The 27,931-nt window shown below is 46.7% G+C and overlaps 2 protein-coding genes across 2 annotated transcripts in view; one reads left to right on the top strand and one right to left on the bottom strand.

The window, feature by feature from the left end:
- The window catches only part of GPR89A (G protein-coupled receptor 89A), a 327,321-nt gene that overhangs the window by 57,571 nt on the left and 241,819 nt on the right, over positions 1–27,931 (bottom strand). The window lies entirely within an intron of this gene.
- ANKRD35 (ankyrin repeat domain 35) lies at positions 66–27,658 on the top strand. The gene is made up of 14 exons (XM_060202000.1): positions 66–216; positions 10,410–10,540; positions 12,872–12,960; positions 13,441–13,505; positions 14,775–14,832; positions 15,022–15,092; positions 16,110–16,216; positions 16,922–17,109; positions 18,879–18,916; positions 19,031–21,019; positions 24,993–25,082; positions 25,298–25,363; positions 26,793–26,893; positions 27,370–27,658. The coding sequence occupies exons 1-13, from the start codon at positions 178–180 to the stop codon at positions 26,850–26,852; spliced, it is 2,991 nt and encodes a 996-aa protein (XP_060057983.1). The 5' UTR covers positions 66–177; the 3' UTR covers positions 26,853–26,893; positions 27,370–27,658.

The raw sequence follows: 27,931 nt of genomic DNA, 5'->3' as shown, positions 1-27,931 counted from the left end.
GCCTCCGGGTTCTTGTCCCTGATTGGGCTGGCAGGCGCCGGGGCGGGTCCTGGGGCGGCTCTGCTCTGCTTTTTGACAGCTCTCTCCTGGCCGCATCCCAGGGGTCTGGTGGGTTCGGGAACCTGTGACCCTCTCTCCGCGCGTCCCCGTCCCCCCGCTGTGGCCCCGGCCCCGGCCATGAAGCGTATCTTCTCCTGCTCCAGCTCACAGGTGGCGGTAGGTGGCAAATCGGGAAAATGGGGATGGCACTGGGGTCCAAACCCTGTCCCGTGGATTCTCCATCCACCACCGTCTTTTCACTTCGCCAACTCTTCCGCTCCTGCTTGCAGGCTGCCAGTCCTACCTTCTCAAGACCTTGTTCCCGGCCTCTGACTTGCCTTCCTGCCCTGCGTTCCCTTTCTTGCCCTCTTGCTTAGCATCTGCAGCATCAACTTCTGGTGTTTCCAGCATCCCTTGCCCCATCGAGAGGACCCTGTTCGAGCTCCCAGTACTGTACCAGAACCAGCATCCGCTCTATCCTCGGTCACTGCTTGGCCCTGTGGCTCCGTTTTCCAGCCCTGTTCTTCTCACGACCCTGCCCTCTCATATCTTTGATTTTTCTCATCAGCTCAGCACAGTCTCCCGGCCCTGCCCCTTCCTCTAGCGCTTCTTGGTGGTCTTCTCTGTCCTTACTGTCATCTCACGCCATTTTGCTTCCACTCCCACTCTCTCGCCCCACAGACCTCTCCAAACCCCTCTCTACTCGGTGCTCCCACCAGCCTTCGCCTGTGCGCCCCTCCACCCTCTGCCTCACGAGGCTCAGTGGGTGTCAACTCACTTTCTCACTTTTCCTGGTCCTACTGTCTGCTCTTAGTGGGTTAATTTTGCAGTCTGGCCAGCCTGACAGGCACTGCCAGAGAAAGCTCAGTTGCCTGGCTGCGCCCCAGAGAACTGGGTGAGTTCCTGCAGAATCCACCCCAGCCAGTCACTGCAGTGTGTGGTCATCAGACTGGTTCTTGGGTCAGCCAAGGCCTTGAGTTTTATTGACCCCAGAATCTTCCTTCATGCTAAACCCTTACCCAGTTGTTCAGTGCTTGTACTTTCTGCTTCCTCTGACTGAACAGGGGAGAGGTGATGAAGAGAGTCGAGTGGATTCACTCTGAGGGTTCCCAGCAAAAGTCATTCTGCTCCCCCATATTTACCCAGGACCAAACACAGGAAGGAAAATGACTGTGACTGGGCGGGGGAGGGGAGCATAATCTCTTCTACTATGAAGATCTCTGACACACAGAGATCTACCTAAGGATGGAGTTTTCTATAGAAATGGGGATTGTGGGAGTTGGGCGGTAGCACAGTGGGTTAAACGCACTGGCGCAAAGCGCAAGGACTGGCATAAGGATCCGGGTTAGACCGGTTCGAGCCCCCGCTCCCCACGTGTCTATCTTTTTCTCCCCCTCTCTGTCTTCCCCTTCTCTTTGTCCTATCCAACAACGACGACATCAACAATAACTACAACAACAATAAAAAAAAAGGGCAGCAAAAAGGAAATAAATAAATAAATATTTTAAAAAAAAGAAATGGGGGTTGTGGCTCATTTAGATATGCAGTAACATTGCTCAGCCTAACCTGACTTGATGGTGTCGTGCCTAAGCAAACATGAGAAATGCTCAGCTCACTCTGAAAGGGCAGGTCACAGAGGCTTGAAAGCAAGCTATGAGGCAAGAGTAGGAACTCTGTTGAGGCCTGTCCCTGTCCCACTTGCATTTGCTTCACCATTTAGTTTCCAGACATTGACCAACCAATCAAAATATGTTTTCTGAGTGACTACAATAGATACCAGGAACTAAGGCTGCCCAAGAGTCTTAATTCATCATGATTAAAAAAAAAAGATTTGTTATATTTACTTCAAATATATGTGGTCTCACATGAGACAAAGAAGCCAGAGCACCTCTCCAGCATGTGTGGCACTGAGGATTGAACCCAGAGCCTCAGTTATGCAAATCTCATGTTCTACCAAGATAGCTCTATCTTCCCATGTTTCCAGCTACAAATCATCCTGGTTTTTGTTTTTTTTTTTTAAAGTTTATAACAGTGATGCAGGGGAGTCAGGTGGTAGCTCAGCGGGTTAAGTGCAGGTGCATAAAGTTCAATGACCGGAGTAAGGATACCAGTTCGAGCCCCCGGCTCCCCACCTGCAGGGGAGTCACTTCACAGGCGGTGAAGCAGGTCTGCAGGTGTCTTTCTCTCCCCCTCTCTGTCATCCCCTCATCTCTCCATTTCTCTCTGTCCTATCCAACAACAATGACATCAATAACAACAATAATAACTACAATAATAACTACTACAAACAAGGGCAACAAAAGGGAATAAATAAATATTTTTTTTTAATCTTAAAAAAAAAAAGTGATGCAGGCCAGAACCCTCTCTCCAGCATGCCCAGTACTGGGAATCAAACCCAGTGCCTCATTCTTGCAAGTCCCTTAGTAGATCCATTGAGCCACTTTTTCCTGCTTACAATTTGTTATGTTTTTTTTTATTGTTGTTGTAGTTATTATTGTTATTGTAGTTGTTATTATTGTTGTTATTGATGTCATCATTGTTGGATAGGGCAGAGAGAAATGGAGAGAAGAGGGGAAGACAGAGAGGGGGAGAGAAAGATAGACACCCGCAGACCTGCTTCACCACCTGTGAAGTGACTCCGCCTACAAGTGGGAAGGGGGGGGGGCTCAAACCGGGATTCTTACTCTAGTCCTTGTACTTCGTACCACGTGTGCTTAATCTGCTGTGCTATCACCAGACTCCCTTTATTATGGTTTTCATTCATATGGACTCTTCCCTCATCACTGAAAGTTTGCCATATTACCTTTCTCTTTTGCATTTGTGGAATTTGCCTGCTTCTTAAGAATGGAGAGGCTCCCTCCATCCTGCTGATTCTATGATCCTTAGGCAGCACCTCCTTCCCTAGATGCTGGGATGAACAGTGGTCTGAATGTTGGAATATGAAAGCACCCCTCAGTAGTCCTTCCTCTTCCCAACTCCATAGAAGTTTGGTCATGAAAAATTCCCTCCAGCTCTAAACTCTTCTTAGCATAATAAGATTATAGGAAGTAAATTGGTTGGACTTGGGATGATCTAGCTGAGAAGAAAGTTCTTTCCTCAATTAATTTGGGATCAAAAGAAGCTTGAAAATTGGTCAGGTTCAACTGTGAATTGATTCTTCTCCAAACTTCCTCACATTTCTCATGATACATTCCTCCCCTCCCTGGGTGGCTAGCCACTGAACCCACTTACATCAGAGAAACAATGAGACAGCATTTGTGACCACTCCTAAAGCCTAACTTCCCAGCAGTGCTAGAAGCTGGCCCACCTTTACCCCCACTCTTGGGTTTAAGGCTAGAACCCTCAGATTGAGATAAGGTCTACCAAGTCAGTGAGCATTTTAAAAATTAATCTAAGTTATCCAGAATACAAGAAAAGTCACAAACAAATAAAAGCCAACTCTCTCTTTTTAGGGTTGACAAAATAATTCACTTGGAGAGTGTGCTTCTTTGCTATGTGTACAAGTCAGGTTAGAGCCCAACCCCCATTGAAGGAAGCTTGGTTGCTGTGGATTCTCTCTCTCTCTCTCATCTCCTTTCTCCTTTTATTTCAGCCAAGTAGGTGTGTGTGTGTGTGTGTGTGTGTGTGTATGTGTGTGTGTGTAGCTTCCCAATCAGCTTACTCTGACTTTGTAGGAAGGAGAACCAAAAATAGCTTTAAACAGTTGACCCAAGATCACCTAGGGAATGTCAAATGCAGTTAAAAAAAAAAAAATTAAGGAGCAGTTTTTGGTGGCTCCATGGCAGGCTGCTCACAGCGGTCGATGCTTTTCTCTCCAATCTTGGTATGTTCCATTTGATAGGAAGATCTGCCTGAGATAAGGAGCAGTTACAGTTACTTGTCAAAAGGGCCCCTGGCCTGTCTACATGACTAGAAATATTTCCTTGTTTATGAGCCTGCTGATAAATCTGGTGATCACCCTTGAAGCGATGACTATGTGCCTCTTTCCTAAGGTGCTGAGGTGAGTAGTGAATCGCATTTGGAAATATGGCAGCTTCTCTCTGTGCTCCTCAGCTCTGCAGAAAGTGGCCCTGGACAGCTCTCACTCATCTTTGCAGAACAACATTACATAGTGTAAATTGGTTGAAATATTTACAGATCATCTTTTAAAAGATTTATTTACAGGAGTCAGGCAGTAGCACAGCGGGTTAAGCACACATGGCTCAAAGCACAATGACCATAAGGATCCTGGTTCGAGCACTGGCTCCCCACCTGCAGGGGAGTCAATTCACAGGTGATGAAGCAGGTCTGCAGGCCTGTCTATCTTTCTCTCCTCTTCTCTGTCTTCCCCTCCTCTCTATTTTTCTCTGTCCCATCTAACAACAATGACATCAGTAACAACAATAATAACTACAACAATTAAAAAACAAGGACAACAAATGGGAAAATAAATAAATAAATATAAAAAATTTAAAAAAGATCTATTGAGAGAGAGATAGAACCAAAGCAGCACTTTGGCACATACAGTGCCTGGGGTCAAACTCAGGATATTATACTTCTAAGTCCAACACTACCTCCGGGGGTGGGGGGGAGAGAAAGACAGACACCTGCAGACCTGCTTCACCACTTGTGAAGTGACTCCCCTGCAGGTGGGAAGCCGGGGGTTCGAACTGGAATCCTTACACTGGTCCTTGTGCTTTGTGCCACTACTGCCTGGCCGCCAGAAGCAGTTTTTTCATCTCTATAACTTGGCTGCTCTTCATTAGCTGAAATGAAGAAGATTTTTATTTTGTTTTAGATGACTCCACTACTACTACTAGTGGCCCTTGTAGTTGTTATTTTTCTCTTCTTCCTCTTCCACCACCACCTCCTTCATTTGATAGAGATATAAAGAGAGAGGGAGAAAAGGGGAGAAAAAGAGACACCTGCATCACTACTTCATAGCTCTTGAAGCTTCCCTCCTGCAGGTGGGCACCAGGAGCCTGTGCATAGTACTATGTGTGTTCTACCGGGTATGGTATCACCTGGCCCTTTGGTTTCTTCTCATGCTCCTGAGCCCAGGGACATTAGAACATCCTCCAAACAGGGTTAGGAAGGATGAGGGTCAGAACTAACATCGGTTGTATACCTGCCTTGTGAAAGACACAGAGCTAAGTGCTTGAGATGGTTTGTATCACTGGGAAACTAAAGCTCAGATAGATTACCTCACAACTAAATTCACAAGGATTGTTAAGTGTGAGAATCAGGGTTGTAAGCCAAGACATCCAGGCTGGCAGCAGTTCTCTCTGCTTGTTCTGAGGGCAACCTGTCCCCACAGGGACATTATCTAATGAGTCCGTACATCCTGCAGGCTGCTAGTGTGTGGAGGAGTCATTTTGCTTATTGTGTCCTTTGAGCATTAGCCTGTTTGGAGACTTCATTCAGGGAGTGGCATCTGAGGATGGGTGGTTTTGCCCTAGAGACAGTCTTCTACCATTTATATATTATAAAAATGTGAGCCTTCTTCTTCCACAGATCCACAATACTGTGTCCTGCTGGTGGGAACTAGGGCTGGGCATCACGTGGCCTAGATTCTTGCTCAGTTTGACCACTGTTTCATGACATGACCCTGGACAGTTATCTCACCCCAGTGTACTTCAGTTTCTTTTGTCAAATAGATAAAAATAACAGCCTTATTATTTTTCAGGTTCTTTTCAACAGAGATTTAAAAATATATATTTGTTTGTATTTAAAATTGTATTTATTTACGAGAGAGAGAGAGAGCATATGGGATGCTCAGAGTTGAACTTAAGACCTTAGGACCTTATATTTGAGAGTCCAAAATGTTAACCACTTTACCACTTCCTGAGCCCAAGATTGACTGATTGATTTATTATTTTTTTTCTTCCCAAGAGCACTGCTCAGTTTTGGTTTATGGTTTTGGGGATTGAATGTGCGACTTCAGAGTCTCGGGCATGAAAGTCTTTTTGCTGTCTCTCCCCACCCACTTATTTAGTTATTTAATATGAGAGGAAGAGAAATGAACCAGAATATCATTTTGGCACTTGAAATACCAGGGATTAAATTCAGGACCCCATGTTTGAGACCCTAACATTCTAGCCACTGTGTCATCTCCAAGACCACATTTTTTTTGGTCATCACTGGGCTTTACCACTTTGAGACAACATATATATGGAGAGAGAGAGAGAGAGAGAGAGAGAGAGAGAGGAGAGAAAGCACCAGGCAGTGTCACATCCAGTTGAGTGCACATATTACCATGCTCAAGGATCTGGTTCAAGCCCCGACTTCCTACCTGCAAGGGGAAAGCTTCATGAGCAGTGGTGCAGTGCTGCAGACGTTGCTCTTTCTCTTTCCCTTCTCTCTCATTTTCTGTCTGTTTCTATTCAATAAATCAAACATTTTAAAGAGAGAAAGGAGATAGAACTGAAGTTTCTTCCTCAGTGTAGTGGGGTTTGGGTTTGAACTTAGGGCATAGACATGGCAATGCAGACACCCACCAAGTGAGCTATCTCACTCCCTCACTCTCCAGGGATTTTTTTGAAGCCTAACTGAAACAGCATTTGAAATGCCAGGAGGAGTGACTATTTCTGTGTAGGAACATCACCTCAGGATGTGTATACCTTAGATAATTTTATTTATTTATTTATATTTATTTATTTTTAATCTTTATTTATTAGAGACAGCCAGAAATGGAGAAGGAAGGGGGTGACAGGGAGAGAGAGAGGGAGAGGGAGAGAGAGAGAAAGAGAGAAACACCTGCAGTCCTGCTTCACCACTCTTGAAGCTTTCCCCTTGCAGGTGGGGACCAGGGGCTCGAACTTGGGTCTTTGTACTGTAACATGTGTGCTCAACCAGGTGCGCCACCACCCGGCCCCCTTAGATCTAATTTTAGGGTTTGGGCATTTAATATCTTTTCTTCTTCTGATTAACTATTTGCCCTGTCTATGCAAATAGTATTTGAGTTATTTGTCTTCCATCATCCAGTTTTCCCCCACCTCCTCCACAGCCTCTTCCTTATTGAGACTATACCTCATAAAGCCCCTGTGCTACCATCAACCCCCACTACTTCCTGTTTACCATACACTTGGGTGACTCTACAGTTTACAAAGAGATTTTATAGACATTAGCTCATTTAACACTCATAACATGATGAGGTAGTTATTATTTCCCACACTTTTTACATAAAGAAAGAGGTGAGACATGTTTAATGGCATACTAAAATCATATAGCTAAGAAAGGAGCTAAACCAGGTCACACTCCAAGGTCTTTTCACCACTATTAGTCTAGGACCCTTGCACCACAGCATCAATTAAAAAATATATATATATATATTTTTTTTTTAAAATATTTATTTTCCCTTTTGTTGCCCTTGTTGTTTTTTATTGTTGTTGTAGTTATTGTTGTTGTTATTGATGTCGTCGTTGGATAGTACAGAGAGAAATGGAGAGAGGAGGAGAAGACCAAGAGGGGAAGAAAAAGACAGACACCTGCAGACCTGCTTTACCACCTGTGAAGTGACTCCACTGCAGGTGGGGAGCCAGGGGTTCGAACCGGGATCCTTTTGCAGGTCCTTGTGCTTGGCGCCACGTGCGCTTAACACTGCTGTGCTACTGCCCAACTCCCTTAAATATAATTTTTATTGGGTACAGACAGAGAGAAATTGATAGGGAAAGGTGAGGTAGAAAGGGAGAGAGAGAGAGAGATCTGTAGCTCTGTTTCTTTGCTTCCCCCCTGCAAGTGGGGAATAGGGGCTTGAACCTAGGTCTTTGTGCATTGTTATATGTGCACTCAACTGGGTATACCACTTTCCAGCTCCAGACCTAGATGATATTATTATTACTTAATTTTTAAAATTATTTTTATTATCTTTATTTGATAGAGATAGCCAGAAATCGAGAGGGAAGGGGGTGATAGAGCAGGAGAAAGACAAAGAGACACCTGCAACACTGCCTCACCACTCACAAAGCTTTCCCCCTGCAGGTGGGGACCAGGGGCTCAGACTTGGGTCCTTGCACATTGTAACATGTGTGCTCAACCAGGTGCGCCACCACCCAGCCCCTCTAGATGATATGATGATGATGATGATGCTGATGAAGCTGCTGCTGATGACGATGATGTGTGTGTGTGTGTGTGTGTGTGTGTGCGCGTGTGTGTGTGGTGGGAGTGGGTAATGAAACAGTTCACTTGGATAGTACATTGCTTTATTGATAGCATGTGCACAAACCAGGTTTGAGCCTGGTCCCCACCTCATTGAAGGAAACTTCAGTGCTGTGGTCTCTTTCAATCTCTATAATAATAGAGTTTTCTTTAGATTTTATTTACTAACATAAGATATATATATGTATATATATATATATACATATATATATATATATATAGAGAGAGAGAGAGAGAGAGAGAGAGAGAGAGAGAGAGAATGAGCAATACTCTTGGCACATGGGGATAGAACACAGGACCTCGTAATTTTAGGTTCACCTCCTATTCCCAGATTTCCTTCTTCCTCTCTTTTTTATTGGGGAGTCGGGTGGTAGCGCAGTGGGTTAAGCGCAGGTGGCGCAAAGCACAAGGACCGGCGTAAGGATCCTGGTTCGAGCCCCCGTCTCCCCACCTGCAGGGGAGTCGCTTCACAGGCGGTGAAGCAGGTCTGCAGGTGTCTTTCTCTCCCCCTCTCTGTCTTCCCTTCCTCTCTCCATTTCTCTCTGTTCTATCCAACAATGAGGACATCAATAACTACAACAATAAAAATAACAAGGGCAACAAAAGGGAATAAATAAATATTTTTTAAAAAATTATTATTGTTATTATTATTATTTTAATCCAAGTGTAGCTACAGTTTAGCTCTGGCTTATGAAGGTACTGGGGACTGAAGCTGAGACTTTTCATGCCTTGGGCATTAAAGTCTTTTTGCATAACCATTATGTTATCTCCTCAGCTCCTACATTGAAGATTTCTTCCTTTTCTTTCCCCTCTGCACCAAACCAGCCTTTTCTATGCTTCCACTGCTTGGGTGTCTTCACACGGCTCTCTTTTTCACACTCTGTGATACTTCAATTATTGTAATTACCCCAGCACCCGCCAAGCATGGGTAGGGAGGGGTGGTAGAACAATGCAGGCCCAGGTGTGGCTGGGACAGCTGCACTGCGGCCTGACAGGAGGGAGGGTGGAGAAACTGGAGGGCTGCCTCTGGCTGCTTCTTCCAGTCTGGCTGGAAACCAAGCTATACCTTTCAGTTGTTGCTATGGGATTGAGAACAACTAGCACCAGGGCAGAGCTAGGGGAAGGGAAAACAGAAACTCTGGGTTTCTCCTCCCAGTTGTGGGACCCCGAGTCAATGGGAAAAGATGGTGTGGCCAGAATTTGGAACTCCTGGACAGGATCAAGCAGCAGGGTGTGAGACATTAAGGACAAAAAGTAGGGTAGCAACTGGAGGTGGAAGGTGGTGTAGGCCAGTCAGGAGTGGTCTGAAAGGAAAGGAGTCATGTCTGGGACTACTATGGGCTTGTGCACCCAACCACAGTGATCACAGAGATGATGAAACAGACATTTGAAATACTATGTGCTCAGTACTCATGATTTTTAACTCAGTAACCCAAGCACCTTTTGCCCTAGGGCTGGCAAAGTCTGCTAATAGTTACTAGTGGCATATGACTTGGAAACTCTTTTCTTTTCTCTTCTTCTCTTTTCTTTCCTTCTTTTTAATTTTTTTTCTTTTTTTAAATTATTATCTTTATTTATTTATTAGATAAAGACAACCAAAAATCAAGAGGGAAGGGGGGATAGAGAGGAAGAGAGACAGAGAGACACCTGCAGCCCTGCTTCAACACTTGTGAAGCTTTCCCCCTGCAGGTGGGGACCGGGGACTCGAACCTGGGTCCTTGCACAGCGTAACATGTGCACTCAACCAGGTGCACCACCACCTGGTCCCTTCTCTTCTCTTTTCTTTTTAGATTTACTTAATTATTGAGAGAGGCAGGAGAGTGAATTAGAACTATGGCCATACTATGCCAGAGACTGAACTCTAGACCTCATGCTTGATAGTTCAACACTTTATCCACTGCGCCACCTCCCAGACCAGACCACTGTAGACTTTAAAAAAATTTTATTTAAATATTTATTTATTCCCCTTTGTTGTCCTTGTTATCCTTGACCCCCATAGCTTTCCTATTCTTTATCCCTCTGGGAGTATGCTGTACTATGTGTGTCACTACCTGGCCCCAAGATGGAGACAATTTAAGTGGTTCACCTGAGAAGGATCAAATGATCTAGGCAGAGTGGCTTGTGAAGCATGGAAAGAACCTCAGAGACATCCCTTTCCTCTAACTTGGCAGCCTAGCCATTACCCTTCCTTGCCTTCCCACCCCAATATTCACACACTTGTGGTTCTGGCGCAGGTGGAGAAATGGAACCGCAGTGATCAGAAGCTGCTGGAGGCCGTGCAGCGGGGGGACGTGGGGCGTGTGGCTGCACTAGCCTCCAGGAAGTCTGCCCGACCCACCAAGCTTGACCCTAACGGCCAGTCCCCGTAAGTAAGTCCTCCTGGTTTCACCCTTTGAAAGCTTGAAGCCTTTTGATGTGATATAGCCAAGGACCCCCTACAGTTATCAAGCAGATCGGTACAACTTTCCTATGTGTTTCACAAAACAAAGATTGTGTTGTCCCCAAGCTTTACCCACCTCACAGGCCAGGTCAATGATAACTGACAAAAATAAGACCCAGGAGGTGGCACATTGTATAAAATGTTGGGACTCTCAAGCATGAGGTTCCAAGTATTTTCAACATAACATATGCCAGAGGAGTGTTCTGATTCACTCTCTTTCTCCTTCATAAATATATAGAATTTATTATGTTATATAAAAATATTTGTTTATTAGTGAGAGAGAGAAAATCACAGTATCACTTGGGTACACACAATGCTGGGGACTGAACTTGGGACCTCATGCTTGAGAATACAATGCTTTAGCCACTGTGCCACCTTCTGGGATACAAAAGAAAAAAAAAAAAGACACAAAGACCATAAGCAAACCTAAAACCTAAAACATACATACACTAAATAGAGCATTTAAACAAGTTATCTTTATTTATTGGATAAAGATAGCCAGAAGGATGAATATGGGATGATCTCACTCACAGGCAGAAGTTGAAAAAATCAGAAGAGAAAACACTAAGCAGAACCTGGACTGAAGTAAAAGTCTTTAGGGTGGGTGGGGGGCAGAATACAGGTCCTACAAAAGGATGACAGAAGACCTAGTGGGGGTTGTATTGTTGTGTGAAAAACTTAGAACTGTTATGCATGTACAAACTATTGTATTTACTATCAAATGTGAAACATTAATCCCCCAATAAAGGAAAAAAATGATGACCCCCTTAAAAAATAAACAAATCATTAATAAAATAAAATAAAATAAAAAGACAGCCAGAAATTGAGAGGGAAGGGGGAGATAGAGAGGAAAAGAAACAGAGAGGCACCTGCAGGCCTGCTTTACCACACATAAAGCTTTCCCCCTGCAGGTGGGGGCCGGGGGCTTGAACCTGGGTCCTTGTGCATTGTAACATGGGCACTCAACCAGGTGCACCACCACCCAGCCCCCCATTTAAAAGACTTTTTTTTTTCTGGTGGGTGAGAGACAGCAGCGAGCGGGGTTCAAGCTTGAAGCTGTGCTGCCTTAAATAGAGCATTTCTTAATCATACATTAGGAGGGTGTATGCTTGTAAAATTAGCAATGAATTAGCAGCCAAGAGAGTCATTATGAAAGATGAAGTGATTAGGAAAAGGGAATATTATTTTTTAAAGATTTATTTATGGGAAGAGAGATAGCATAATGGTTATGTAAAAGACTCTCTCACACCTGAGGCTCTAAAGTCCCAGGATCAATCCCCCTGCACTATCATAGGACAGAGCTGAAAAGTGCTCTGGAAACTATATATATTTACACTGATGGAGGGAGCGGGGAAGGGAGAGAAACCAGAGCACCATTCACCAGGTCTTTAAAAAATATTTTTATTTTTATTTATTATTGGATAAAGCCAGAGAGAAGTTGAAAGGGTAAGGGGGAGGTAGAGAAGGAAAGAGACAGAGAGACACCTGCAGCCCTGCTTCACCACTTGTAAAGCTTTCCCCCTGCAGGTGGGGACCAGGGACTTGAACCTGGGTCCTTGAGCACTATAATGGGTGCACTTAACCATGTGTGCCACTGCTTGCCCCTTTACTAGGTCTTCAGCTGGGAGCTCCAGGCATGAAAGTCTTTTCTTTACCAGTTGTTTCATGTCTCTGCCCAACTCATCCTTCAAATGTTCAACCCTCAGTTCTGTTATAACATTTATTTAGGGTTTTGTTTTGTTTTTTAATCAGAGCACAGCTCAACTCTGTTTTATTGCAGTACCAGGGATTGAACCTGGGAGCTTAGAGCTGCAGGCATGAAAGTCTGCTGCATAAACACTATACTGTCTCCTGGACCTTGACTAAGTCTTTCTGTGACACTGCCAGGCCACTGTGCTCAGAATGATAGTAATTACAGTCTGAGATTGCGGAAAGCCTGTGGCACGTCCAGTTCCTCTGACTTAATGGCAAAAGGCCAATAACATTCTCTTTCTCACACAGCCAACCAGGGATGGGCTTTGGGGTAAGGAATACAGCAGGTAGCGCTTGTTACCCTACCCCATGCCAGGGAGACAGCATGGCAGCAATGTACCAGCCCTTCAGGCTGAAGCCCCAGAGGTCCTAGGTTCAATCCATACCCCACCATAAGCCAGAATTGAACTCTGCTCTCTCAGTGATATAAATGAATATTGTTTTGAAAAGAATCTCATGTCCTTGTCCTTTCTTCCCTCTGCCTTTCCACCTTCACTCCGGCAGGTTTCACTTAGCAGCATCCAAGGGCCTGACAGAATGCCTGACCATACTGCTTGCAAACGGGGCAGATATCAACAGCAAGAATGAGGATGGTGAGTTAAGTTAGATGGAGTGTGGGGCCTCCTTTGGCTTCTCGCTTTTCAGAGCAGTGGGGGCTGGTGCTGGATCTTTTTCAGCTGTAGCCCCCCCAACCCCCACTTTTTTTTTCTTTTAATCAGAGCACTGTTCAGCTCTGGCTTATGGTGATGTGGGGGGATTGAACCCAGGACTTTGGAGCCTCAGCCATGAGACTCCCATTACATAACCATTATCCTATCTCCCCCACCCTCGGTTTCTTATTACACACTGTGGCCAGAGTCCTTCCAGGGGTTCTCCTCCCTACAAACTGAGTTCACCTCACCACCACCCTTTCCTCCACTAGGGGAACAGGAATTTCTGGCCCTGTGTGGCTGAGAACTTCTCTTTCTAATCTCCCTCTGATTATCTGTGCGTCTCTTGCCTTCCTTCCCAGTGAGTCACTGGCATCCAGGTGGCCACCCACCCTCACTCTTTCTCTCTCTGTCACTTTCCAGGAAGCACCGCCCTCCACCTGGCCACCATCTCCTGTCAGCCACAGTGTGTCAAGGTCCTGCTGCAGGTCAGAGCAACCCCTTGATGCTGCTCCTTCCAGGGAAGATGTGGGCTGAGATGCTGCACTTTGTCTTGAAGCCACAAGCTCTGTTGGGCCAATTATTAATAGATCCCTCTCCTTTTCAACTAGAGAGCCAATATCTGTTTGTTTTGTTGTTGTTTGTTTGTTTGTTTACCAGAACACTGCTCAGATCTGTCTTATGGTAGTACTGGGAATTGAACCTAGGGTCGTTGGTGCCTCAGGCCTAAAAGTCTTTTTGCATAGCCATATGTTGTTTCCCAGCACTCATTTGTTTACTGGTTCATAGACATTGACACCTGCTGCATGTAAGCATCACGCTTAATGCCACTCTTGGGAGCCAGTCACAAAGCAGTCGATTAGCACATAATGAACCCCACAGTGGGCAGAATCACCCAGAGACTAACATCTATGCAGACAGGCAGGTAGAAGGCAGCAGAGGTGCTCAAAACTAAACTCAAGCCCTACTGCCTGTCTTCCAAGAGCTAGTCACCTATTTTCACTGAGAGATATAGTACTATAGATGATGTGAAATGACACCCAGAAAATTTACAAAAGTCTCCCAAAGTTGAAGAGGCTATTTTGCCATTGATCTTCATAGTTTCCCCAATGATGCCTAAAAATGACATTTTCCCTAGTAAGTTTACTTACCTATAATCTGATTTTTCTTAGGCTTTAGAGGTTTAATTACCAAGACTGAAATCCTAGGTCAGCTGTCATCTGCAATGAGTGGACTAGGCTTGGCTCCTATTTGGCCAGAAGCATGGGACTCCAGTCTTCCATTCCCAACCCAGTATCATGAAAGCTGGTGCCCTGACAGATGTCACCAGGATTTTTTTAAAAAGGATTTTTATGCACATGTGCTATCATGTGCAAGGAATGGGGTTTGGACCCCCACCCTCCCATCTGCAGGGGGGACACTCATGAGTGGTGAGGCAGGCTTGCAGGAGTCTTCCTCTCCTTCTCTTAACTCCCCCTCCTCGCTCAGTTGCTCTTTGTCCTATCAAAAGAAAAAGAAAGAAGAGAGGAAGGAAGGAAAGAAAGAAAGAACAATATTCATTTATTATGAGAGAGAGGCATTTACATGAAGGAGATAGGAAAGTGGAGCAAACCAGAGTGCCACTCTAGTATATTTGGTGCTGGGGAACAAATTAGGAACTTCAGGCATAAAAGTCGAATGCTCTAGCATCTGAGCTATTCCCCCAGACACTAAGAGAGGGGTATTAATGCTCTGTCCCCTGCTGTGGTTGTTTGCAGCATGGCGCCAACGAGGATGCTGTGGATGCAGAGAATCGTAGTCCATTGCACTGGGCAGGTGGGTATCAGGGGGCTGCTGGGGAACAGGGTTTCAGGGGCAGAGGGGAGGTGGGTAGGAAGGATGGTATTCAGTGAGAAGGCTGAACCAGAGCTACCAGCTGAAATTACTGGAAGGGATGTTGGATCATGGCCTGATGGGGCAAGCTTCCGGTTCCCCTGAACCCAATCTGGCCTCCTCTTTCCCCAGCCTCCTCTGGCTGTGCCTCCAGTGTGCTCCTGCTGTGTGACCATGAAGCCTTCCTGGATGTCCTGGACAATGTGAGTGATGGTTGAGTCAGTGGAGAAGCCCAGCACGGGGAGGCTGCTGTTCTCTCTGAATGGGACTGGCCAAGTATATGATCAGAGGTAGCTGGGAAGTGGCACAGTGGATGGGGCATTGGACTCTTAAGCATGAAGTCCCACGTTTGATTACCAGTATCACATATGCCATAGTGATGCTCTGGTTCTCTTTCATGTTAATGAGTAAGTAAATCTTGTTATTTATTTATTTACTATTATTGTTATTATTTACCAGAGTATTGCTCAGCTCTGGCTTATGGTGGTGCTTGGGATTGAACCTGGAACTTTGGAGCCTCTGGCATGAAAGGTTTTTTGCATACAAATTATGCTGTCGGGGATCAGGTGGTAGCGCAGTGGGTTAAGCGCACATGGTGAAAATTGCAAGGACAGGCGTAAGGACCCCAGTTCCAGCCCTCGGCTCCCCACCTGCAGGGGAGGTCACTTCACAAGTGGTGAAGCAGGTCTGCAGGTGTCTGTCTTTCTCTCCCCCTCTCTGTCTTCCCCTCCTCTATTTCTCTCGGTCCTATCCAACAATGATGACGACATCAATAATAATAATGGCTGCAACAACAAGGGCAACAAAAAGGGGAAAAAAGCAAATAAAAAAATTACGCTGTCTCCTCAGCCCCAAATAAATCTGACTTTTGTAAAGGTATATGTTATAATGCAAAAGAACCATGTTCAAGCTCCAGTCCCCACCTGCAGGGGAAAATCTTCATGAGCAGTTAAGTAGTGCTTCATGGGTTTCTCTATCTCCCCCTTCCCTATCCATTTCCCTCTGCCTAAAAAAAAAAAAAAAAGTATATGACCTGAAGCTGTGTGGCAACATCTCCTTGCTTCCTTTTCCTTCTCTTCTCCCTCACAGGGAGATTAAGTCTGATCTTCCTCCCTCAGGTCTGGAAGTTTTCCTCCCTTGGGAGGGATGTGGGGAAAGGGGTGTGACAGGGTTATGTCACCCCATATCTCCTCATGAGCCCCTTCCCACAATCTGTGCAGGACAGACGGACGCCCTTGATGATCGCATCATTGGGTGGTCATGCAGCCATCTGCTCCCAACTTCTGCAGAGGGGCGCTCGGGTTAACATCACCGACAAGGATGACAAGTGAGCCTTCCCCAGACCACACTCTGACCAGCCTAGAAAGCAGCTGAGTGGTGTGTGTGCACATGAGTTTTGGGAAGAAAGCAGATTGTTGTATGTTCCTGAGAATCTCCTCCTTTCCAAGCAGGCGTTTGGAGATCTCTCCCTGTTGTCTGGGTGTTTTTCTTCTTGGGAAGATGGGGAAAATTTCCATGTATGTTCCTATTTAGCTGCTGCCACCTTCATTTTTCTAGTATAGCTAACTCCTGTCAGAGAACCAATGCCTCTAGATCCCTGGATATTAGTTTGACTTACTGGCTTTTAAGCTATTTTTCCACCCTGGAGCCTGGGCCTCGCACCATATTTTAACCACTTCCAGGTTACTTTTTCATCCAGATAGAAATAAAGTGATCACAGCACCAGAACTTACCCTAGTTCCATGATATTTCCATGTGGTGCTCGGGTCACTCTGGCCCTGAAACTATGAAAATCCTGATTTCAAATAAAGAACTTGGACAGAGGATCAATACATAAAGCAGATGAAAAAAGAGGTATTCCAAATGCTCTCCACTTTCTAAGGCTATAGTGCCAAAGAACCCTATTGGAGAAGTTCTCCAGCGTTGTCATAGCTGGAGTTGGTCTGTCGGTCTCCTGACCACATTGAGCACTGGTCCTGGGGAGTGGAGTCTCTGGAACCAAGCCTCAGTTCAGGCTTGTCGTGATCCCCAGGTCGGCCCTGATCTTGGCCTGTGAGAAGGGCAGCTCCGAGGTGGCTGAGTTGCTGCTGAGCCACGGAGCAGATGCGGGGGCCACGGACAGCGCGGGACATGATGCGCTGCACTATGCCCTGTGTACACAGGACCAGGAGCTGCGCAAGCTGCTACGGCAGGCCCTGAGCCGCCGGCATCGGCGAGCAGGTGAGACACAGGCCTTCCTGCAACTTCAAGGTTCAGCTCCCTGTCTCAGAGTGAGAGGAGGCTTCTGGAGCCCCAGAGATAGCTCATGCAATGGATTGCAAATACATCTTGCTATGCAGAAGGACCAGGCCACCACATGGGAGCACCTGCAGTGGGGCAGGGCTTAGATGTTTTCCTCTATCTCTCTTTCCCTCTCTGTCTCTCACCCTCACTATGAAGTTTTTTAAAATTTTTAACTTTTTTGATAAGAGACAGAAATTGGAGAGATAGAGACAGAAAAAGGGAGATAGGGAGACACACTACTTGTGAATCTCCCATCCTTCCTGTAGGTAGAGACTGGGGGCTTGAGCCCAGGTCCTTGCACAACACAATGTGTGTGCTCTACCAGATGTGCCACTGTCCAGCCTCTAAATTTTTTGTTTTAGTCCTCCATGAGCAGTGGAATCCATAGTGAAGGAGTCTCAGTGATAAATATGGAAGGAAACAACAACAAAAAGTTTCTTAAGGGGGCTGGGTGGTGGTGCACCCTGTTAATCACATTGTCACTGCACACAAGGACCTGGGTTCGAGCCTCCACTCCCCACCTGCAGGGGATACACTTCACAAGCAGTAAAGCAGGTCTGCAGGTGTCTATCTCTCTCCCTCCCTTGCCACCAGGGTTATTGATGGGGCTCTGTGCCTGCACTATCAATCTATCACTTCTAGGGGTCATTTTTCTTTCTATTTTTATTTGACAGAACAGAGGGAAATTGAGGGGAGGGGAAACAGAGGGGGGGGAAGAAAGATAGACATCTATAGACCTGCTTCACCACCAGTGGAGCGGATGCCCTGCAGGTGGGCAGTGGGAGCTCAATCCTGAGTCCTTGCTGATGTGCACTTAACCCGGTGTGCCACCACCCAGCCCCCCTCCCTCTCCTTCTCCATCTCCCCATCCCTCTCAGTTTCTCTCTGTCCTGTAAAAAAAAAAAAAGCTAAAAAATGGCTGCTGGGAGCAGTGAATTTGTCATGTAGGCACTGACTCCCAGCAATAACCCTGGTGACAAAAAAGTTTTTTTTAAGACAGAGAGACACCTGCAGCACTGCTCCACCACTTGTAAAGCTTTCCCCCTGCAGGTGATCCCCAGGTCCTTGCACACTGTAACGTGCGAACTTAACCAGGTATACTACCACCTGGCCCCTCTTGCTAATTTTCCATCTTTGTCTTATCTCTTTCTACCTGGATAAAACAAACAAATTAAAAAAGTCATCTGAGAATAGTAAAGCCCTGGTAGCAAAGCACATAAACAAAAAAGTAAAGTAAAAATAAAGAGAGAGTTAGTGTATGAGAAAATAGCTTTCATGTTTGAGGTTCTTGGTTTGATCTCCGGCACCACATTAAAAGCAACTTTAGTGCTGTGGTCTCCCCCTCCCCCCATTCTGCCTCTCTGTTTCCAACTGGAAAAAAAATCAGAAAAACAAATAAACAAACAAGCAGGCACACAGCATAATGGTTCTGCAAAAGACTTTCATGACTGAAGCTCTGAAGTCTCAAGTTCAATCCTCAGCACTACCAAAATCCTGAGTTGAGCAGTGCTCTGGTTTCTCTCTCTCATTAAAATGACACTATAAATAAAATATTAAGGAGGGAAAGGAAGGAAGGAAGGAAGGAAGGAAGAGGCTACCAGAAAACACGTGGTAAGGTTTGTTATCCTCCCAAAAGAAGACCCAATTCAAGGGGAAAGCATAGGGACCTGTATCAGCTCTCACTTTCCCCATATCTCTCCATACAGGTCAGGGGTTGGTTCAACACCCTGAAGCAACATCCAAGGTAAGGCCCTTCTGCCCCTCCCTTCCACCCCAGGCTCAGCCAGGATATCTGGGAGCTATCCTCTAGGGGAGGTCTGCTGCTTGACTTTACTTTCTTGTTCTCTCTTCTCCACAGGCCTCTCTATCCGAGGCTCAGGTGGGTTCTCCACCCAAGAGTCCATGGAGAGCAGAGCCTGAGGAAGAGGAGGAAGAGGAGGAGGAGGAGGATCCAAGCTCAGAGGAGTGGAGGTGGAAGTATGAAGAAGAGCAGAGGAAGGTGGCTGTCTTGGAGCAAGAGCTAGGAAGGAAGACAGAAGAGTGTAAGACCCAGGCTGCAGCCTATCTGGTCCTGGAGAACCAGATTCGAGAGCATGTGCAAGATCTGGGGAACCTCTTAGCCAAGGATCCAGGAGTTCCAGGAGGGCAGGGGTCTGCTCTCCGGCCTGGGGGCGATGGCATGGAGCAGGGTTGTCCTCTGGACCTGCTGGCTGAACGAATCCAAGAGCTGAAGAAGCAGCAGCAGGCAGCAGCTGCAGTCAACGCAGCTCTCCAGAAGAGGGAAGATTCAAAACCAGGCACGATCCAGCATGAAGCCAAGGGAAGGCCCCAGCCTGATGATGAGGGCCCACCCCAGAGTCCCAGGTCTAAGACCATCGTGAAGGCTGCTGGGCAGCAAGTGACATCCACTGGGGAACACGTTACTGGCCCTGATCATGCTGACCAGGAGAGACCACAGGCCTCTGGGGCTGAACCCACAGACATGGGCTTTGAACGAGCAGGTGTAGCAGCTGTAAACCAACTCCTCTTACAGCTGAGGGAGGAGCTGGCAGCTGTGTGGCGAGAAAAGGATGCTGCCCGAGGGGCTCTGTCAAAATCCATCCTGGAGGGGCCTATGGGGACACCCCGGGCTGAAGCTGCTGCTGCGGCCTGGGAGAAGATGGAGGCCAGGCTGGAGCGGGTGCTGGTGAGGCTGGACCGGGCGAAGGCAGGGCTCCAGGTGAAAGCAGACAGCCAGGCCCAGGAGCCCACAGAGGGGGCCCCAAAGGCTGCCCCAAGGTCTGCCACCACTGAGAAGGAAGGAAGGGTGAAGAAAGCCCCCGGGGCGGCGCGGGGAGAACCTCTTGGTGCACCAGGAAGGGAGCAGGTGTCAGGGGGAGGACTGGGGAAGGGTCAGCTGGAGAAAGAGGTGTCTGCGCTGAGGCTGAGCAACAGTAACCTGCTGGAGGAGCTGGGAGAGCTGGGCCGCGAGAGGCAGCGCTTGCAGGGAGAGCTGCAGTCCCTGAGCCAGCGGCTCCAGCGCGAGTTTGTGCCCAAGCCCGAAGCGCAGGTTCAGCTCCAGCAGCTGCGACGGAGCGTGGGGCTGCTGACAGAGGAGCTGGCCACGGAGAAGGAGGCCACAGAGAAGCTGCGGGAGCGCCTGGCCTCCCAGACCAGCAGCCTCCGAGGGCTGTGGGACTGCCTGCCCGCCGACCTGGTGGGCCAGGGCGGCGCCCGGGACCCCGAGGCCCAGCCCCTGGAGGAGCTGCAGGCCTGTGTCCGCACCCTGGTGCAGCGGCACCGCGAGGCCCAGCGCGCGCTGGCGCAGCTCGAGGAGGAAAACCGGCAGCTGCGGGGCTCCCCCGCACCACGCGGGGAGCCCGGAGTCCCCACCGCGGCCCCCGCCGCCCCGCAGGTGGCCGCGCTGGAGCAAGACCTGGGGAAGCTGGAGGAAGAGCTGCGGGCCGTCCAGGCCACGATGAGCGGGAAGAGCCAGGAGATCGGGAAGCTGAAGCAGCTGCTCTACCAGGCCACGGAGGAGGTGGCCGAGCTGCGCGCGCGCGAGGCGGCCAACCTGCGGCAGCACGAGAAGACGCGCGGCTCGCTGGTGGCACAGGCGCAGGCGTGGGGCCAGGAGCTGAAGGCGCTGCTGGAGAAGTACAACGTGGCCTGCCGCGAGATGGGGCGCCTGCGCGAGGCGGTCGCCGAGGAGCGGCGGCGCAGCGGCGAGCTGGCGGCGCGGGCGGCAGAGCAGGAGAGCAGGGCGGGCGAGATGCGCGGGCGCTGCGAGCAGTTCGAGAAGACGGCTGAGCTGCTCAAGGAGAAGATGGAGCATGTGGTGGGGGCCTGCCGGGACAAGGAGGCCAAGGTGAGCCGGAATCCGCCGCGGGCTCGTCACCTTAGTACTCCAGATCGGGCAGCAATCATCTGCTAGGACCACCTCTGTTCTGAAGGGTCCAGGCTAGGGGAGTTGAGACTGGAGGCAAAGAACGGTGTAAATAGAAGGGCTGCGGGCTGAGGTGGCCTACTGCCATGCGCAAGGACCCACGTTCAAGCCCCCAGTCCCCACCTGCAGGGTAGAAGCTTCACAAGTGGCGAAGCGGTGCTGCAGGTGTTTGTCTCTCCCTATCTATCCTCCTTTCCTCTCAACTTGTCTCTGTCCTGTCAAACAAGATATATGATTTTATTTATTAGTGAGAAAGATAGGAGGAGAGAGAGAAAGAACCAGACATCACTCAGGTACATGTGCTGCCGGGGACTGAACTCAGTACTTCATGCTTGAGAGTCCGATGCTTTATCCACTGCGCCAACTCCCGGACCACAATACATACAGTTTTTAAAGAGAGAGAGAAGGAGGTATGTGCAGTAAAGTTTGGGGCTTTAGAAGCAGTGTGATTAGGGCTACCACCAGTGGCCCATTTTGGTTATCGTGATTTTGACCTAAATAGCGTGTGAGTTTGGGAAAGAGTCTAGTGATATGGGGGGTTGCTATGGGCTTGCATAGCATCTTGTGTTCTGAGATTATTCAAGAGCTGGTGGGTTAAGAAAAGTAGATTTGGGTTCAGTCCCCCTCACCACCATAAACCAGAGCTGAGCAGTGCTGGTAAAAAAAATAATTATTATAATAATAGACTTGTTGTCTGGAGGAGCAGGTGGCACAGTGACTAAAGCATTGGACTTAAAAACACAAAGTCCTAGAGACTGGGTGGTGGCACACTCGAGCACACATTACAGTGCACAAGGACCAGGGTTCAAACTCTGAGGCCCCCCTTACATTGGGAAAGTTTTGTGAACAGAGAAACAGTGCTGCCTCTCTCTCTCTCTCTCTCTCTCTCTCTCTCTCTCTCTCCCTCCCCTCTCAATTTCAATTTTAAAAAATAGTATGAGTTCATTCCCAGTATCAGATGTGCCAGAGTGATGCTCTGGTTCTCATTCTCTCCTTACCCCCTCCCTCCATTAATAAGTAATTAAAAAGAAGGGGCCAGGTGGTGGCACCTGGTTAAGCGCACACATTACAGTGCACAAGGATCTGGGTTCAAGTCCCTCGTCCCTCCCTGTGGGGGGAAAGCTTCACAAGTGGTGAAGCAAGGCTGCAGGTGTCTCTCTGTCTCCCTTTCTCTTTCCCCTCCCCTCTCAATTTCTGTCTGTCTCTATCCAATAATAAGTAAATAAATAAAATATTAAAATAAGTAGTTAAAAAGAAAAAAGAGAGATAGAGAAAGAAAGAGAGACTTGTCACTTGGGAGGTAGTATAGTGGTAGAGCTTTGAACTTCCAGGCATGAGGTCCTAAGTTTGATCCTTGAGACTGTATATACCAGAATGATCCTCTGGTTCTCTGTCCCTCCTCTCTCTCCATATCTATCTACACAAAATAAAATATTTTTAAAAGTAGATTTGGCTAGAAACTCTCTTCTCCCCTCCCACTACAATCAGAGTAGGTTCTACAAGAGAGTTTCATTGGCAAATATTTGATCAATGCAGAAAAACAAAAAAAGGTTGAAAACTATTGTCAGATACCCAAACTGCATGCTTGTTTCTAGGAGTTATGTATCATTTAGAAATATTTTTATTTCGTTTAGATAGGGACAAAGAGAAATTCAGAGTGATGGGAGAGATAGGAAGGGAAGGAGAAAGACACCTATAGTACTTCTTCACTATTCATGAAGCTTCCCTCCTGCAGGTAGGGACTTGTGGCTTAAACCCAGGTATGTGTGTACTCAACCAGGTGTACCACCACCTGGTCCCAGGAGTTATGTTTTATGGATATTTTTAGATATAAATTCTAAATTTATAAGTGAAATCAGTAATACTAGAACTGCCTGTTAAGTGAATGAACTCAAACTTGTTCCTAAAATCTGTGTACATGATCAAACTTAGAATAATTACAAATATAAGGGAGGGTAGATAGCTTAAAGATTATGCGAAGAGACTCTCATGCCTGTGGCTCCAAAGTCCCAGGTTCAATCCCTGCACCACCATAAGCCAGAGCTGAGCAGTGCTCTGGTTAAAATATATATAAATAAATAAATAAACAAAAAATAAGGGGTAGAATCAGGGAGCTAACTCACTTGGTCAGGCACAACATGCCTTGCCATATGTGAAGCCCAGGTTCAATCCCAGTACCACAAAGGAGTAGCAAAGGGGTGTGTGGGGGAAGGTAGCTGTGGTGATAATGATGTTTCTCCCTCCTGCTCCTTTCTAGCTAAATAAAAGTGACCTGGGAACAGTGAAATCATATATGTGTAAGACCCTGGCTTCAACACTCACACACACACACACATACATGTACACACATACACTTGAGTATATGTTTTATGTAATACAAAGTCTATAGAAATGGAAGGAATGATATACAGAATAGGAATCCTTGTGGCTAATTTAAAAAAAAGGGACTTTGTGCCAGCGATGAAGGAGAAAAGTAAAGCAGACAGGAGGGTCAGAGGAAGTAATATATGAGGTGGAGAGATGGCTCAACTGGTAGAGCATGGAACTCACATACCTGAGGTTCCCAGTTCAACCCATACCACCACATGTGTCAGTGCAGTGTTTTGGTTTATTTCTCCCTGTCTTATGAATCTCTCTCTCTCTCTCTCTCTCTCTCTCATGCAATAAATAAAATAATATTTAAAAAAAGAAAATAGTGTAGTGGACTCTGAGCTAAGATTGTCTAAATTTGGAGCAAGTTTCAAAACTTCCTCATTGATCTTGGGCCAGTTATTTGAGATTCTGAGCCTAAGTTTCCTCATCTATAGACTGGGGAGAGTAGTGGGCTCATTGTGAAGATTGCATGAGACTGTTAAAGTTAGTGCACGAAGACATTTTTTGGCAGATGACAAGTACTCAGTACAAAGTAGCTTTTGTTGTCACTCCCAGGAACCTGGTTCCTGTAGTTATATATTTGTGTCTGAGCCTCACAGACCACAAAAACCCTTTTCCATTTCCTTTAGTGGTCAGCGGCCAGAAGTAGGTCACCATCCAGTAGTGAATAAAAGCACAGACCATGAATTCAAAGAGCTGTTGGTTCAAATTATGAGTTTGTCATTTATTGGCATAGAATTTTTGATAAATCACTTAAGATAGACTTTTTACTGAACAATGATACTTCCCTCTGAGGAGTATTATTCTGTTCAGAATAGAAGAAATACTCTTTCCTTTTTCTTGACAGGGTCATTGCTAGGGCTTATTGCCTGCATGACAAATCCACTGTTCCTGGTGGATATATATATATATATATATATATATATATATATATATATATATATAGTGGAGGAGATAGTATAATGTATAATGGCTACATAAAACAGATTTTCATGCCTGAGGCTCCAGGGTTCCAGACTCAATTCCCCATACCATAAACCAGAGCTAAGTAGTGCTCTGGTAAAAAAAAAAAAAGAAAGAAAGAAAGAAAGAAACTGAGAGAGAAGTGAGGGAGAGAGAGACACTTGCAGTACTGCTCCACCATTGACGTGTGCTCTACTAGGTGCACCACCACCCAGCTCTGAAGAGCACTATTTTGAATATTCATGAAGCAATGTATGCAAAGTATCTGGCACAGATACAAAGAAAACTGAACTTGGACCTGCAATATAACTCTCCTGGATAGTGTGCTCACTTTGTCATGAGCATGACCCAGGCTTAGACCCAGCTACCACTACCCTGGCGGACAAGGCTTCTGTGCTATGGTATCTTTCCTTCCCTTTTCTCACTCTGTCTCTCTTTCTCACTGAAAAAGTCAATTCAGAGTGATGAAGCCCCAATGACAGAAGAAGACCATAATGACAAAAAATGGACTTGACCCAGGGAGGTACTCATGGGTCCCCTTCTTTTGTTCTTGTTTCAGATCAAGGAGTTGCTGAAGAAGCTGGAGCAGCTGTCAGAGGAAGTTCTAGAAGTGCGGGGAGAAAACACTCGCCTGGCCCTGCAAGTGCAGGTGTGTTTGGCCCCTGGGAAAGTGGACACTGCCTGAGAAGAGGGTGACAGTGACACATGGGAATAACACAGGCCTGGCCAGGCAGTAGTCTCGTCTGAGCCAGTGACAAGCCCGGGGGGTCTGCATGGTATGACTGACCACATCACTTGATTGATCCTCATACTTGGGGGGTTGGGGTAACTGTGGGCATAACCTCTCATGATGCTCTCTCTCAGGATTCCCAGAAGAACCACGAAGAGATTATTTCGACCTACAGGAATCATTTACTGAATGCTGCTCAGGTGAGCCTAGGGGGAGGGGGCAGGGAGGGAGAGAGGGATGGACAGGGTCATTGCCTTGGGAGCCCCTTCTCTTATCTACACATCCTTTTCATTTTTAAAAAAGATTTTATTTATTTATGAGAAAGATAGGAAGAGAGAGAAAGAACCAGACATCACTCTGGCACATGTGCTGCTGGGGATCGAACTCAGGACCTCATGCTTGAGAGGCCAAAACTTTATTACTGCGCCACGTCCCCGACCACCTTTTCATTTCTGAAGAGTTAGACTTTAGCTGTTCCAGTGCCACATCTCTGATCTTATTCCATAGATTAGAGAGGTTGTGTAGGGATGTGAGGAGTAGAGTTTGTCTTCCCATTCAGTCCTCTGATCAATTGCAAGGTCTTTTCTGTCTTATATGACCTTCTTTTTTTTTTTTTTTAGATAGAGAGACAGAGACAGAGGAAAAGAAGGGAAGACACCATAGCAGGTGCCATACACACAGTCCAGGTTTGAGTCTGGCTCCCATTGCACTGGGTTATTCCCATGTGTCACTGTCACCCTCTTCTCAGGCAGTGTCCACTTTCCCAGGGGCCAAACACACCCAGTGCAGTCGGAGCCAGACTCAAACCTGGACTGTGTGTATGGCAAAGCCCAGTTGAGTTATCTCATGGCCCCCCTATTTGACCTTTCTCAGCTATCTCCTGAGACAATCTAGCCTGACCTTGAGGAGGATGTGGATGACTCACTCCCCCATTAAGAATAGTAATAGCTATAAAGAATTGAATACCTATTGTATAGCTGGTCATGCTCTGTCTTGTAAAGTTATAACTCATGGCAACACTGGAAAGCAGGCATTGTTCACTCCCTTTTTATCTATTTCCTTTTTTATTTTAAAAAGCATTTATTTATTTTGTTTAGAGACAGAAGTTGGGGCGGGGAGAGAGATCTGCAGCACTGTTTCACTGCTCATGAAGCTTCCCTCCTACACATGGGGACCCGGGGTTTGAACCTTGTTCTTGTTCAACCAGGTGTGCCATTGCCCAGCCCCCATTATTCTCTTCTTTATAAAGACAGGGAACTAGTTACTGAGAAGTTAATAAATGAATATAGCCAGTAAATAGCATTCTGCTACACCACAGAAGCCCTTCCTTTGGCATCCTTTGCCATTTTCTATTCTCCATCTCCTTTCTTTTTTTTAAATTTTAATTATTTTTATTTTTTTTATTTAAGAAAGGATTAATTAACAAAACCATAGGGTAGGAGGGGTACAATTCCACACAATTTCCACCACCCAATCTCCATATCCCACCCCCTCCCATGTAGCTTTCCCATTCTCTATCCCTCTGGGAGCATGGACCCAGGGTCGTTGTGGGTTGCAGAAGGTAGAAGGTCTGGCTTCTGTAATTGCTTCCCCCTTCATCTCCTTTCATTTCTTTCCTGACACCTCCAGGGCTACATGGAACAAGACGTGTACAACATCCTACTGCGGATCCTTAGCTTGCAGGAGTGAGGCGGCGCCCAGTGTCCTGAGGACTGTGGGGTTACTCTGTTGTGAGTTGGAGGTTGAGGGTGAGGTAGAAAGGATCATGGAGAAAGGACTTGGGAAAGAAGGCTTAAGGATGAGAACTGGGGTCTCTTGCCACATAGAGTGAGTGATACTAGGGAGTCCTGGGGGACATAGAACGTTTAGGGGGAGGCTATTGAGAAGACACACTATGGGGAGTCCCTGGGCAGAGTCATGTAGACTGAAGGGGTGGTTCTCACTCATGGGAGACTCAAAGAGGAGCTCAAGCATTTTCCTATGGTCCGGGGTCGAGAGAAGCTAGTGATAGATGGGTGATTGTAGGGCAGGGCGGTACAAAATTATTTTCTGTGCCCCACCCCTTTTACATTAAAATGAGTAGACACTGCTCATTCTTCCCTATCCCATGCAAGTGCCCACCTCATCCAGCTCAGATTGGCCCCTGTTGGGAGGAAGCTGAGAGCATGGAAGTGGATGAACTTTATTATTGAATTTCTTCTTGTAGGGAGTAAGAGCCAGAAGCTCCAACAGGCTGCGGTGGGTGGGTGGGTGGGTGGGTGGTTGGTTACCAGGGTTGGAGTGGAGAGGTTGTCACCTGACATGATGGACCTCGGACCCTCACGCTGGAGTCAGCATGGATGAGAACAGAGCAGGTGTGGATGGAAGCTAGCTTTATGGCAAATAAAGCGAGAGACAGGATGGCGCTGCATGTCATTGACTTTCTGTCTGAAGAGGAGAGGGAAGGAATCTTTTTTTTTTTTTACTCCTTTTTTATTATAAATATCTCCATAAATCACTAGCTTTCAAAACTGATGAGCTACAGTAAGAAATACACTTTAGGGGGGGTGGAGAGGATAGTGTAATGGTTATGCAAAAAGACTCATGTAAGGCTCCAAGGTCTCAGGTTCAACCCCCCAGTCACCATAAGCAGTGCTCTGGTAAAAAAAAAAAATTAACACAGGAGAAATACACTTTAGGGCTGGGAAAATAGTTCACTTGGATAGCGTGTTGCTTTGCCATGTGTGAGACCCAGGTTTGAGTCAGGCCTCATTGCATTGGCGGGAACT

The sequence above is a fragment of the Erinaceus europaeus genome, chromosome 11 (genome assembly GCF_950295315.1).
Source record: "Erinaceus europaeus chromosome 11, mEriEur2.1, whole genome shotgun sequence".
Taxonomy (NCBI): Eukaryota; Metazoa; Chordata; class Mammalia; order Eulipotyphla; family Erinaceidae; genus Erinaceus; species Erinaceus europaeus.
Note: the sequence above shows the minus strand (reverse complement) of the source record. Positions and strands in the feature narration are given on the sequence as shown.